Consider the following 13,397-nt stretch of genomic DNA (forward strand, 5'->3'; position numbering starts at 1 on the left):
GGCTGAATTGCTCACTCCTGCTCCTCGTTCTTATGTTCTTATGATAAAGGGGGAGGCAGTGGCTGAGTGGTATTATCACTAGACAATTAATCTGCAAACTCAGCTAATGTTCTGGGGGGCTAGTTTCAAATCCCGCCATGGCAGATGGTGGAAGTTGAATGCAATAAAGAATCTGATTAAGAGTCTGATGGTCATGAATCCATTGCCGATTGCCAGGAAAAACCCATCTGGTTCACTAATGTCCTTTAGGGAAGGAAACTACCATCTTTGCCTGGTCTGGCCTACATGTGACTCCAGACCCCCAGTCTCTTAACTCCCCTCTGGGCAATTAGAGGTGGGCAACAAATGCTGGCCTTGCCAGCGAGGCCAAAACCTGTGAATGAATAAAAAAAGGGATACAGGGCAGCCATTGAGGGCTGAGATGAGGAGAAACGTCTTCACTCAGATGGTTATGATTCTTTGGGATATTCTACCCTGAAGGACTGAGGATGTTCAGTCATTGAGCATAGCCAAAATTGACCTTGACAGATTTTTAGAAACTAAGGAAATGAAGAGATAGGGTGAGAAAGTGGAGTTAATGTAGAAGTTCTATCATGATCTCACTGAATAATGGAGCGGTTTTGTAGTTGACTCCTGAAAGTGTAACTGAAGTGATTCTTTTGCTAATAAGGCAAGCCCACTTCATACCAGAGTTGCTAATTATAATAGAACATTTCTCAGACGCCCTGCACAACCTCACTGGAAATAATCTGGTGCCTAGTCCGTGTCAAGGTTTATTTGCAGTTGTTGGCTCAATATCCTGCAGCTCCACAGGCAGATTCTTTGGTTATGACTGAAGTCCTGTTAATTCTCGATGATGGCTACCAAACATCACAGCTGCTGTACGATCAAGTTCCACACGCACCAGATGTTTGCTCAGGGTATACAGTGTAGTGTTTTGAAATCGAAACCTTGTAGATCATGACCTGTTAAAAAACAAAAGGGTGAAATTTCAGAAGGAATCCCAGATTTGACTGGCCATCAGTCAGCTCAAGTTAAATCCATAGACGAGATAGCTTAAAAATGCAAGAATGCTATCCAGATTGGCTGTTCCAATCTCAGAAACTTGATATTTCAAGCTAAAATGGTGAATTAAAAAGGCCAATGCAGTATTGTACTGTCACCAACACATCAATAGGTTTAACCCACGTATAGCTGAGGTATACCCTAGGCTCTATCTTGTCTTATGAAGAGAGAGTGAGCAGTTCAGGCCTATATAAAAACAGAAGTTGCTGGAAAAGCTCCGCAGGTCTGGCAGTATCTGTGAAGAGAAAATCAGAGTTAACCCTCGGAGGAAGGGTCACCGGACCCGAGACGTTAACTTTGATTTTCTCTTCACAGATGCTGCCAGACCCGCTGAGCTTTTCCAGCAACTTAAGCTTTTGTTCCTGATTTACAGCATGGGCAGTTCTTTCGGTTTTTCTTTAGTTCAGGCCTATAACTCTGGGATTTAGGAGAATGAGAGAATAGCTAACTCAGGTTTATAAGATGCAAAACTGGATTGACAAAGTAGACATAGAGTGGAGATGGAGTTCAGTTAAAGAGATGAGTTAGTAAGTCTGTGTAAATTCATCTCCAAGGTTCACACATAAGTAATGGCCATTTAAGTGACTGTTTTCCAGGATAAATAGCGGCGACAAAAGTGAGCTTTCCCTGCATGGAATCATTACAGAATATTAACTGGGTGATTGTACAGTCTTGAAGATGTATGATCCACACAAGACAAGAGGACACTGGGAATTTGGAAGTCAGTGCCCTCACTTAGAGATTCATGCAGCTTTCTATCGGTGCCAAAAAGAGAACACATCAGGGATTCAGGGACAGGTAGGGTAGCATGGTAGCTCAGTGGTTAGCATGGCTGCCTCACAGTGCCAGGGACACGGGTTTGATTCCAGACTCGGGTGACTGTCTGTGTGGAGTTTACACATTCTCCCTGTGTCTGCATGGGTGCCCTTCCACAGTCCAAAGGTATGCAGCTTAGGGCAGATTGGCCATGCTAAGTTACCCCATAGTGTCCAGGGATATGCAGGCTAGGTGGATTAGTCATGGTTAACACTGAGTTTTGGGGAGCAGGGTCGGTCAAGACACGATGGTCCAAATGGCCTCTTTCTGCTCTGTAGGGATTCTGTGATTTGTTCAGAAACTTCAATGTACTCAATGAGCAGTTACACAGGAAATCTCAAGTCATCAGGTCTATAGGTAGGATCCTACAATCTGAACAGGCAGGCCCAAACAGAACACAATGCTTTGGGACACGTTCGCATCATTTTCACTTCAAAGTCAGAAAGACACGAGTTCAAGTCCCACACTTCAGCACAAAACCAAAGGCTCCTCAGTCCTGAGATAATAAGGTGTAGAGCTGGATGACCACAGCAGGCCAAGCAGCATCAGAGCAGAAAAGCTGACGTTTCGGGTCTAGACCGTTCTTCTCCAGCATCGGCAGTTCCTACTATCTCTGTAACAATTTTAGCTCCTCAGTCCTGCAAAGTTAGAAGTGTTGTCTTTCATTGAAGTAAGGTCTCACCTGTTGTGTCAGCCAAACATTAAGGATTCCACATCATGAGGGACGTGTCCTCAAAAGGGAGGCTTGCCCTGGAGTCCTGGCCAATAGTTCTCCCTTAACCAATAACTTTGAAAAAAATGATCTTGCCATTTCTATCACCGCTGTTTGGAAATAATTGCTGAGTGAAAATTGGCAGCTGTATTACTTACATTACAACAGTTTACATATTTCAGAAGTACATTATTGGAACATTATAGTGTTTTGGGAGGTCCTGAGGTCATAAACAGGGGCTGCACTAAATACAAATCCATGAAGATACCAAATAACCATTTCATACAGAGGACCCCTGTGTGGCAGAACCTGCCTCTGTCAAATTAAGTCTCTTCAGCCAAAAATGCCCCATTCCCAGCAAACTAGCTATACATCCACCACCTTGAGTTGATGCTGACAACCCTCTCTGCCATAATAACAGGCCACCAATTACCATCAGAACCAATTCCTCCTCATTCAATACCAACTACCCTTTCAGCTTCTCCAAACAGCATTGCCAATTTCGTGTCAAAACTTAGAGTCTGTTCTGTGGTTTAGTCTGATTTGGATGTCAGTTTTGACAACCCAAACTCCTTTCAATCATGCCATAGTGAGCAGAGTAGACTTTCACTCAGTCAATCTGGTTCTATACAAAGCTAGGAGGTGTGAAGACAGCAGCTACTGCCTGCTGGTCTTCAGTTTTCAATAAATCTCTCTGCTATCTGTTACAGTAAATGAGCTGATCTCCTGCACAACATCCTCACCACTTTCCAATTGCGCCGTTTCAGAAAACATTGTGTGACTTGCACTTATGCACCCATATAGGAGTTTCGAACCTAGAGGTAACATATAACAGTTGGAGGTGATGGCCTAGTGGTATTATCGCTGGACTGTTAAGCCAGAGACCCAGATAATGTTCTGGGGACATGGGCTCGAATCCTACCACGGCAGATAGTGGAATTTGAATTCAACAAATATCTGGAATTAAGAATCTAATGATGACTGTGAATCCAACGTTGATTGTCGGAAAATCCCATCTGGTTCACTAATGTCCTTTAGGGAAGGAAACTGCCATCCTTACCTGGTCTGGCCTACATGTGACTCCAGATCCACAGCAATGTGCTTAACTCTCAACTGTCAGCTCAGCAGTTAGGGATGGGCAATAAATGCTGCCTGGTCAGAGATGCTGACATCCCGTGAATAAATGAAAAAAAAAAAAATCTGTTTATATGAAACCTCGTAATTGGGTGGAGAAATAATGTTAAAAAATGGAGGGAGGGGCAGTAGTCAACTGCAGGGCATCTGAAAAGAAACATTAAGAGTACTGTATGGCCTAACCAAGGTGCTGAGCAATTTGTGGCTGGAGAAGAGGTCAAAATTGCTGCTAAAAAAACAAAGACGCAGTTCTTGAGATAGGAGGAACTGCCGATGCTGAAGAATCTGAGACAACAAGACGTACAGCTGGATGAACACAGCAGGTCAAGCAGCATTAGAGGAGCAGGAAAGCTGACTTCAGGTCGAGACCGTTCTTCGGAAATCTGAAGATCTTCTGAAGAAGGGTCTAGACCCAAAACGTCAGCTTTCCTGCTCCTCTGATGCTGCTTGGCCTGCTGTGTTCATCCAGCTCTACCTCTTGTTGTCAAAGATGCAGTTCTTGTAGTTTTCTGCCAGAGTCAGAAGGTCGCAGGTTCAGGTTTCACTATAGCCTTTCAAATTCAATATTAAATTCGAAGTCCCATCTTCCCCCTCAGGTGGATATGAAAGAAGGCTCTAGTTTGACAAAGAACAAAATGAAATTACTTTTATTCATTCTTGGGACATGAGCATCACTAACTGGGCCTATATTTATTGCCCATCCCTAGTGGCCCTCTAGAAGGTGTTGGTGAGCTACTATCTTGAACCGCTGCAGTCCATTTTGCATAGGTGTGCCAACTGTGCCGTTAGGGAGGGTGTTCCAGGATTTTGACCCAGTGACACTGAACGTACAGCGATATATTTCCAAATTAGGATGATGAGCAGCTTGGAGGGAAACTTGTAGGTGGTGATGTTCCCATGTAGTTCTAGATGGTGGTGGTAATGGGTTTGGAAGGTGAATTTCTGCAGTGCATCTTGTAGATGGCGTACACTGTTGCTACTGAGTGTTGGTGGTGGAGCGGGTGGATATTTGTGGATGCGGAGCAATCAAGCGGTCCTGGACGGTGCCAAAATTCTCAAAGTGTTATTGGAGCTGCCCTCATCTGGACAAATGGATGCTGTCTTGTTGCCTTGTAGGTGATGGCTAGGCTTTGGGGAATCAGGAGGTGAGTTACCTGCTGCATCATTCTTAAGCTCCGAGCTGCTCTTACAGCCGCAGTATTTATATAACTAGCGCAGTCTTCAGTTTCTGGTTAATGGTAACCCCCCACCCAAGCAAAACGCTGATAGCCAGGTATTCAGCAGTGGTAATACCATCGAATGTAAAGGGGTTAGATTCTGTTTTTGGAGGTTATCACTGCCTGGCATGTGTGTGGCACGGAAGTTTCTCGGCCAACACTTTTGTCTCCACTAAGCATCTAAAAGCAAGTTGCTCAATCATTATCATTTGCTATTTGTTGAAGTCTTGCTGTGTGAAGCTTAGGGCCGCCAACACGACACCACTATTACACTTCAAGTGCACTGTGTTTTTTTACTATCTTTTCATGGGATGGGCATGCCTCTGGGAAGGCCAACATTTGTTGCCCCTCCTCAAATTGGCCTTGACCTTGAGGAGATTACTGTGATGTTAAAGCATCAATTTCATTATTGTGGGTCTGGGTAACATGCGGACCAGACCAGGTTAGGCTGGCAGCTATTCTGGGTGGCTCAGTGGTTAGCACTGCTGCCTCACAGTGCCAGGGACCCGGTTCGATTCCAACCTCAGGTGACTGTCTGTGTAGCAGTTGCACATTCTCACTGTGTCTGCGTGGGTTTCCTCCCACAGTCCAAAGATGTGTTGGTTAGGTGGATTAGCCATGCTATTTGCCCCATGAAGCTAATTGATTCATTTCTGAAGAAGGGTCCAGACCCAAAATATCAGCTTTCCCGCTCCTCTGATGCTGCCTGGCCTGCTGTGTTCCTCCAGCTCCACACCTTGTTATCTCAGACCTCAGCATCGGCAGTTTCTACCATCTCTATTTGCCTCATAGTGTCTGGGGTGTGCAGAGATAAGGTGGGGGGATGGGTCTGGATGGGGTGCTTTTCGGAGGGTCAGTGTGGATACAATGGGCTGAATGGCCTGCGCCCACACTGTAGGAATTCTAAAGGAAATTAGTGGACCATGTGGCTTTTAAACAATGATTGATGATACCTCTACAGTTGCCAATTATTGAGACTGGCTCTGGGTTCCAGATAGATGTGTTAATTTTAAATCCCACCAGCTATGGTGTGCTTTGAATACATGCCCCCCAGAGGATTAAATAAAACAAAGAAGTGCGGACGCTGGAGATCCGAAACAAAAACAGAAATTGCTGGAGAAACTCAGCAGGTCTTCTGTGGGAAGAAAGTAGCATCAATATTTTGAGTGTGCTGACTTTCTTCAACAGAACAGAAGATTAGCCTTGCCTTCAACATCAGTAGTCCAGTAAAAATTCCACTATATCCCAATCTTCTCAAGTCAGCAACAACTGGATCAGGACATTCTGAGGTGGTGAAAGGTGCTATATAAATGCAAGTCTTTAACTGAAACGTGCATCAGGGTCACCATCAAAATGTCATTCTAACTCTATTCACTCTTAACACCTCCGAAGGGGGCTCAACAACCCATTCAGGTCCACAACCTTACAGTTAAGGAGAGTGAGAGTGAGAGAGTGAGAGAAAGAGAGAGAGAGAGAGAGGAAGTCCTAGCTTGATGGAAGAATTTTACCATCTATACCTTAGCACAGACAAGAAAGTAGCGCAACATAATTGGGGGCCTGGCAACTACAGTTGATGGATAACAGATCAGCAGACCATGAGACCATAAGAAATAGGAACAAGAGAAGATGTCAACAGGGCAGGATGTCACCCTCACAATCACTGCGATGTCAGACTGGCCCTTCTTGATGGTGAACCCTCGGAAAGTGACTGGCCCGAGCAGAGACCCCAGCCGTGCACTCAGATCCTGCACAGACCAGCTGGTGAGAGGATTCGCAGACATCTTTAACCTCTCCCTACTACAATGTGAGGTTCCCACCTGCTTCAAGAAGACCACCATCATCCCTGTGCCACAGGAAAACCTGGCAATGTGCCTTAGAAACTGTTGCCTGGTGGCTCTGATGTCCATCATTATGAAGTGCTTCAAGAGGTTAGTAATGGCACATCAACACCAGCCTCATGGATCACCTTGATCTGCTACAATTTGCCAACACTGCAGGTCCACGCCAGACACCATCTCCCTGGTCCTACACTCACCCCTGGAACGTCTGGGTAACATGGGCACCTACGTCAGACTCCTATTTTTTGACTTAAGCTCCGCCTTTAACACCATAATTCCAACATAAGCCATCTCCAAACTCCGAGACTCTGCTCCCCTCTCTCTGCAGCTGGATCCTTGATTTCCTGATCTACAGACCGCAATCAATAAGGATAGGCAACAGCACCTCCTACACACTAATCCTCAACACCAGTGCCCTGCAATGTGCAGCTAAATTCAACTCTTAATGCCATTTACAAATTTTTTGAAGACACCACTGTCGTCGGTTGGATCTCAAACAATGACAAGACAGAGTACAGGAAGGGACAGACAGCTTAGTGGCATAGATAACACAGCGTGCAGCTGGAGGAACACAGCAGGCCAGGCAGCATCAGAGAGGCCCGAAAGTTGACGTTTCGGGTGGAGACCCTTCTTCAGAAATGGGGGCACCATTTCTTTCCTGTTCCTCTGATGCGGCCTGGCCTGCTGTGGCCCTCCACCTCCATGCTGTGTTATCTCGGACTCCAGCATCGGCAGTTCCTACTATCCCAGCTTAGTGGCATGGTGTAAAGACACCAATCTCCCTCTCAATGTCAGCAAAATGAAGGAGCTGGTCATCAACTTCAGGAAATGGAGTGTAGGACATGCCCCGTCTGCATCAATAGTGCTGAGGTGGATGTGTCAAGAGTTTCAAGTTCCTGCAAGTAAATATCATTAATAATCTGTCCTGGTCTATCCACATTGATGCTACAGTCAAGAAAGCAGACCAACACCTCTACTTCCTCGGAAGGCTGAGGAAATTCGGCATGTCCACAATGACTCTTATCAATTTTTATAGATGCACCGTAGGCAGCATTCTATCCCAATGCATCACAGCTTGGTATGGCAACTGCTCTTCCCAGGCCTACAAGAAATTACAGAGCTGTGAATGCTGCTCAGTCCATCAGGAAAACCAGCCTTCCTTCCACTGACTCCGTCTACACTTCTCACTGCCTCGGCAAAGCAGCCAACACAATCAAAGACCTCCCCTCCACATCCCGGTTATACTCTCTTCCATCGGGCAGAAGATACAAATGTTTAAAAACACGTACCAACAGGTTTAAGAACAGCTTCTTCCCCGCTATTATCAGACTTACAAACACACCTCTCATATATTAGAGCTGATCTTTCTCTGCACCTTCTGTATAGCGGTAACATTATATTTTGCATTCTGTTCTATTATCCTGATGTATTGAAGGTATGATTTGTCTACTTAGCATGCAAAACAATACTGTTCACTGTATTTTGGTACATGTGACAATAATAAATTAAATCAAACGAAAGGAATAGGCCATTCAGACCCTCTAATCTACTTGGCCGTTCAGTGGGATCATGGCTGATCCGAAAACCCTCACATTCACTGTCCTGATCGTTCCCCGTAACCCTTGATTTCCCCGACTGGTCAAAAATCAATCTAACTCAGCCCTAGATATACACCAGGACTCTGTCCCTACAACTCTCTTCGGCAAGGAGCTGAAAGACTCTCAACCTCCAGAGAGAAGAAATTCGTCCTCACCACAGCCTTAAAAGCTGGACAATCGAGTTGTGGCTGTTCACGCAAGTTTGCAAAGGCACGCAGCAGGACGAGATGCACTAATCAGCGAGCTGTCTTCAATCACACAAGTGGAATTAATCGTCAGTCACCACCTCCGATTCTGAGATTGAGAGTGCGGGCAGAAGAGGTGGGGGGAGCTAACTGCGAGTTTCATTTCATTCTATTTACGGTCAATAACAGTCATGTTTACATCTCTTTTATCTTCCCCACCACCCTTCTCCTCCTCCTCTCCCACCAAGGTATATTGGGGACTTAGGTCAATGAGCAACCACATGGTGGCGCACATGTCCATGTGTACATGTCTCTTGGTATAACATTGCACTTAACATCAAGACAGAGATTGCGAACGAGTTGCATGGTATAACATGGCACAGCAACGTAGCCTTCCAACAAACGTTTGTGCATTTCAACCAGGAATTTTAATGATACGAGTTATGAGGGAATGTGAAACCTAGCACTTAAAACACATAGGTGTGATATGCAAAAACAGTAGGTGTTTCTCTAAGAGCTGCTTATAGTTTCTTTAATACACCCTTGCTTATCATCCCGTTAACAACAACTAATACTTAGAGAGAACCTTCAAACGTAGAAGAGACCCCTCCCCGAACCAAATGACTTTGGTGAGAGAGAAACAGCTGATCCGTGGTTGGGCAAACGTTGAGCGAGCTTACACTAGGTGATGTGGAAAGAAAGATTTGCATCGATGGAGTATTTCTCAGCCACTAGACATCTCACATTACAGCCAAAGAGGTACCTTTTATTGAAATGGACTGTAGGAAACACGTAGGGCCATTAGTACACAGCCAGCTCCTGTAAACAATGCGATAATGGCTGGACAATCTGTTTCTGTGTTGTCAGTTGAGGGATAAATGTTGGTCAGGACACAGAGGATAACTCGCCCTATTCTACCTCAAAACAGAGCCACGGAATCCCTAACACCTACCGAAGCAGGCAACTGGGGCCCTGCCCCTGTTTAACATCCAATCTGAAAGACAGCCAGTACTCAGCCTAAAGCATTGGAGAGTCAGCCATGTTTCATTTCATACTGAAATCCTGGGGCGGAATTTGAACTCAAAGCCTTCTGAGCAAGGGAGCAAGGGTGCTGTCATCGGAGCTGAAAGAAGGTTTTGAGGAGACTCCCAAACATGAGGAAAGAAGCAGCAACGCAGAAACTTTGATGACAGGAGGTCAAGAGCTTATGTTCAAGGCAGCTAACAAGTTGGGGTCAAGCTCAGAATACAGGGGACAGGAACCCACTTCTGTAAGCTCAGAGAGCAAGGATAAAGGCGATAAGGACAGACTGAGCAAGGTGTTGGGAAGGCACCCAAACATGGACGAGGATTTTGGGTCGATGGAGATGCCAGGGAATGGACTCAGTGCTTCTTTCTATCTATTCATGGGATATCAGCATCACTGGCCAGGCCACCATTTGTCACTATTTACTTAGGGGCTTAAATGCCCTTGAAAGAGGTAAGATGACTTCTTCAGTCCTCAGGGTACAGGAGCACCCTCTGAGCTGTTAGGCTGGTTCCAGGATTTGAACTCACTGATAGTGAAGGAACAGTGACATACAGCAAGCTCTTCATTATCCAGCAACTGTGCGATTATATCCATAGAATCCCAACAGTGTGGAAACAGGCCCTTCGGCCCAACAAGTCCACACTGACCCTCAGGGCATCACCCCCAGACTCATTCCCCAATCCCACCTAATCTACACATCCCTGAACGCTATAGGAAATTTAGCACGGCCAATCCACCTGCACATCTTTGGACTGTGGGAGGAAACCCTCGCAGACACAGGGAGAATGTGCAAACTCCACACAGACAGTCACCCGAGGGTGGATTCGAACCCAGGCCCCGGCGCTGTGAGGCAGCAGTGCTAACCACTGAGCCACCATGCCTAGGAGTGTGCCAATGGACCAAATGTTCCGATTGATCAAGAGGTCCACATAATCAATATAAACCCATACAGTAAGTAATAGAATCGTAATGCAGGGAAATACACATCACTGTTATACTTACAGCATACATCGCTTCAATAATAATGCAAATTCACCTTACATAAAACTGATCAGTAGAGAGCCTTCTCATTCTCATCCTCAACTGACCACTCAGAGATCGCAGTATTTGAGAAGAAATTGACTCGAAATTGAGTCAACTGCTGCTGTTTCTTGTGGCCATTCAATGGACTAATAAGTATACTTATATTGATGTAAATACATTTTAAAAAAAAGTAATAATTGGATAGAATAACACAGCAAACTTCATGGTATTTGAGGTAGACATAATTTTTGCCAGAGTGCCAGATCATAGGGTGCCAGTTAAAACAGTTTGCTGTATTTCTGAGACAGGATGGTGAGCAGCTAAGAGGAAACTTGCGGGTGATGGCATTCCAATGCATTTGCTGCCCTTGTTCTTTCCTAGGTGGGAGAGGTAACAGGTTTGGAATGGAGTGTGGGATAGAAAGAACATTCAGCGCTTTGGAGCAAATCGAACTTTGTATAGACTGGAACTATATGCTGATGACAACTCCTAAATCACAGAAAAAGACTGAAAGTACTTACTGTGTTATTTTACAATTTGTAGTGGCCACATATCGCCCCGTGTAGTGAATGTTGCATCTGATAACATTGTTGGTGAAATCCGATTCTTGTATAAGATAATTGGGGTTCACTTGAAGCTACAACACAAATGTACAATTAAGGGACATAAATGTAATTTGATGACAGGTCAGAATTGCATACAGCAAGTAACAGGCTTGTACCTTTAGTATGAATTTCCCAGGCTGGACATCTGTGATATCAATCCATTGGCAATCTATATCCGCATTGTAGGTATCATAGCAACCAGGACTTAGACCCTAGAGGAAAAATAAAAGTCATGTTTATAATTGTCACTGTATGGTGTACTTTACCAAAGCAATTCAAAATGTCTCAAGATGTGTCCAAGGAAGCTACTCAGTGCATAATGTAGGCTCTCTAAAAATCGCTACCCAATTATCCTAAGTTCGCTTCTCCTTCTTCATAGTCCTGTAGTATTGTTCTCTCCATTTTTTCCAACTATACATCCAGTTAACTATCAGAAGGTGCACTTCAATCTATTTCTACACCCTTTTTGAGGCTAACAATCCAGTTCAAACCATGTTGCATAAAAAGATTCTCCTCCTCTCTCTCCCCTCCAATTATTGTAAACATGTTTCCTCTGGTTATCAACACTCTTGGCAGAATTTCTCCTCGTACTCCTAATAGGTATTTTCTGATTGACTTGTTCAGATACATTGCCACACACTGCTGCAGCAGGTCAGACTTGAACCAAGGCCAGAGGTAGAGACACTACCACTGCTCCATGGGAAGCCTGACTCACACATAGAATAAACAAACCCTTACAATGCAGAATGCCTGTGTAATGAGAATGATCAACACATAATGCAATATGATGTGGTTGGAAATTGTGGCTTCATTACTCGTGGTTTCCTGCAGGGCGAGTTGTCAGTTTTGACCCAGGCTATGACAGCAAGGTGATGAACAGATGTTTACTCCTCAGAGGGAGAAAGAAAGTGAAAAGAAAAATGACAACCAGAGGCTCAGGTCTCTCACGCAACAGTGAGTGTTCAGTCAGGGAGCAGCAAGAAATCTGAGTGCAACTTGCCTGCTCTCAGCATATCCCTGTGGGGAACGGAATATGATTCTGAAGTTGAGGAAGAAAAAACAGGTTAAGTAAGTAAGAGGGAGGGACTGAACTGCACTACGCAGTGGATAATAACCTTGTATAATTGTACCTGAAGCCTGGGTTCAAGCCCTCACAGATTGAGAATAAGACAGACCCTTAAACTTGCCAAAATAGTTTGCAAAAGATTAGAACTAGAATTGTCCTCCAGTAAAATTACCTCTGGGTTTGTGGCTCATTGGACCTTGAAGGGTCATTCTCTCATTTGACACATAAAGCCTTCAGTCGTTTTGTTACTTCAGGCTCAGTTTTGTCCAAGCTAATTGAAGCGATGTAGTTACAGAGTAAAAGTAGTTTCTCACGTCCTATATTGACAAAGTCAAAAAGCAGAAGTGGCTGATAACCAAGTCAATTCAGACAAAACATCTCTTATTAGTGTTGCTGAATCTCGCAGAGACTTGAGCACAAAGACTTAGCTTGCTACTCCAAGGCAGTACTGAGGTACAGCTGCACTGTTGAAGTTACACACCATTCATGATTAAGTGTGTTTTTAATGGCATGACAAGGCCTTACTATTGCAAAGAATCTCTTTGGTCCTGAAAGTTTACTTTTCCAAATATAGAGCAGGTGAGCTGCTGGCTAAAAGAACGAACTCAGCAAAGAAGAGGAAACAAAGGGGTGGACAAGTGTTCACGACCTGCAATTGTTAAAGGCAAGGTTGAGTCCAGAAGGCTGTGAAGTGCCGAAGTGGAAGGTGAGACGTAGTTGCTGGAGCTGATGTGGAGTCTCACTGCGCCTACTAAAGGGACTTGAGAGGCTGACGTGTGCTACGTTTTACAGAGACATGACTCACTCCTGCTTCACCTGAGTGTGTCTTACAACCTGAGGGCTTCTCAATCCAGTGGATGGACCGCACGGCATCATCAGGCAAGGCAAAGGGTGGCAAGGTCTGCTTCCTGATCAACATGCTCAGACATGAAGACCCTGGTGAGTTACTGCCCCCTGAACCCGGAATACCTAACGGTGAAGTGCCGTACCTGCTGCAGGAGTTTACTTCTGCAATCCTGACAGCAGTTTATATCCTAAACCATGCAGAAATGAAGAACACATGTGATGAAATATACACCGCTCCGCATAGCCTTGAGGTAGAACATCTG

General features: G+C 44.8%; 1 protein-coding gene across 1 annotated transcript in view; it reads right to left on the bottom strand.

Moving 5' to 3' along the window:
• Nucleotides 1–343: 343 nt before the first annotated feature.
• The window catches only part of loxl1 (lysyl oxidase-like 1), a 90,582-nt gene continuing 77,528 nt past the window's right edge, over nt 344–13,397 (bottom strand). The window contains exons 5-7 of the mRNA XM_048617132.1: nt 11,339–11,434; nt 11,139–11,254; nt 344–965 (exon numbers count right to left, since the gene is read on the bottom strand). Coding sequence (XP_048473089.1) covers nt 959–965; nt 11,139–11,254; nt 11,339–11,434 — 219 coding nt within the window. The 3' untranslated portion in view covers nt 344–958. The remainder of the gene's footprint in view (nt 966–11,138; nt 11,255–11,338; nt 11,435–13,397) is intronic.

This window comes from Rhincodon typus, chromosome 36 (assembly GCF_021869965.1).
Source record: "Rhincodon typus isolate 14 chromosome 36, sRhiTyp1.1, whole genome shotgun sequence".
Classification (NCBI taxonomy): domain Eukaryota; kingdom Metazoa; phylum Chordata; class Chondrichthyes; order Orectolobiformes; family Rhincodontidae; genus Rhincodon; species Rhincodon typus.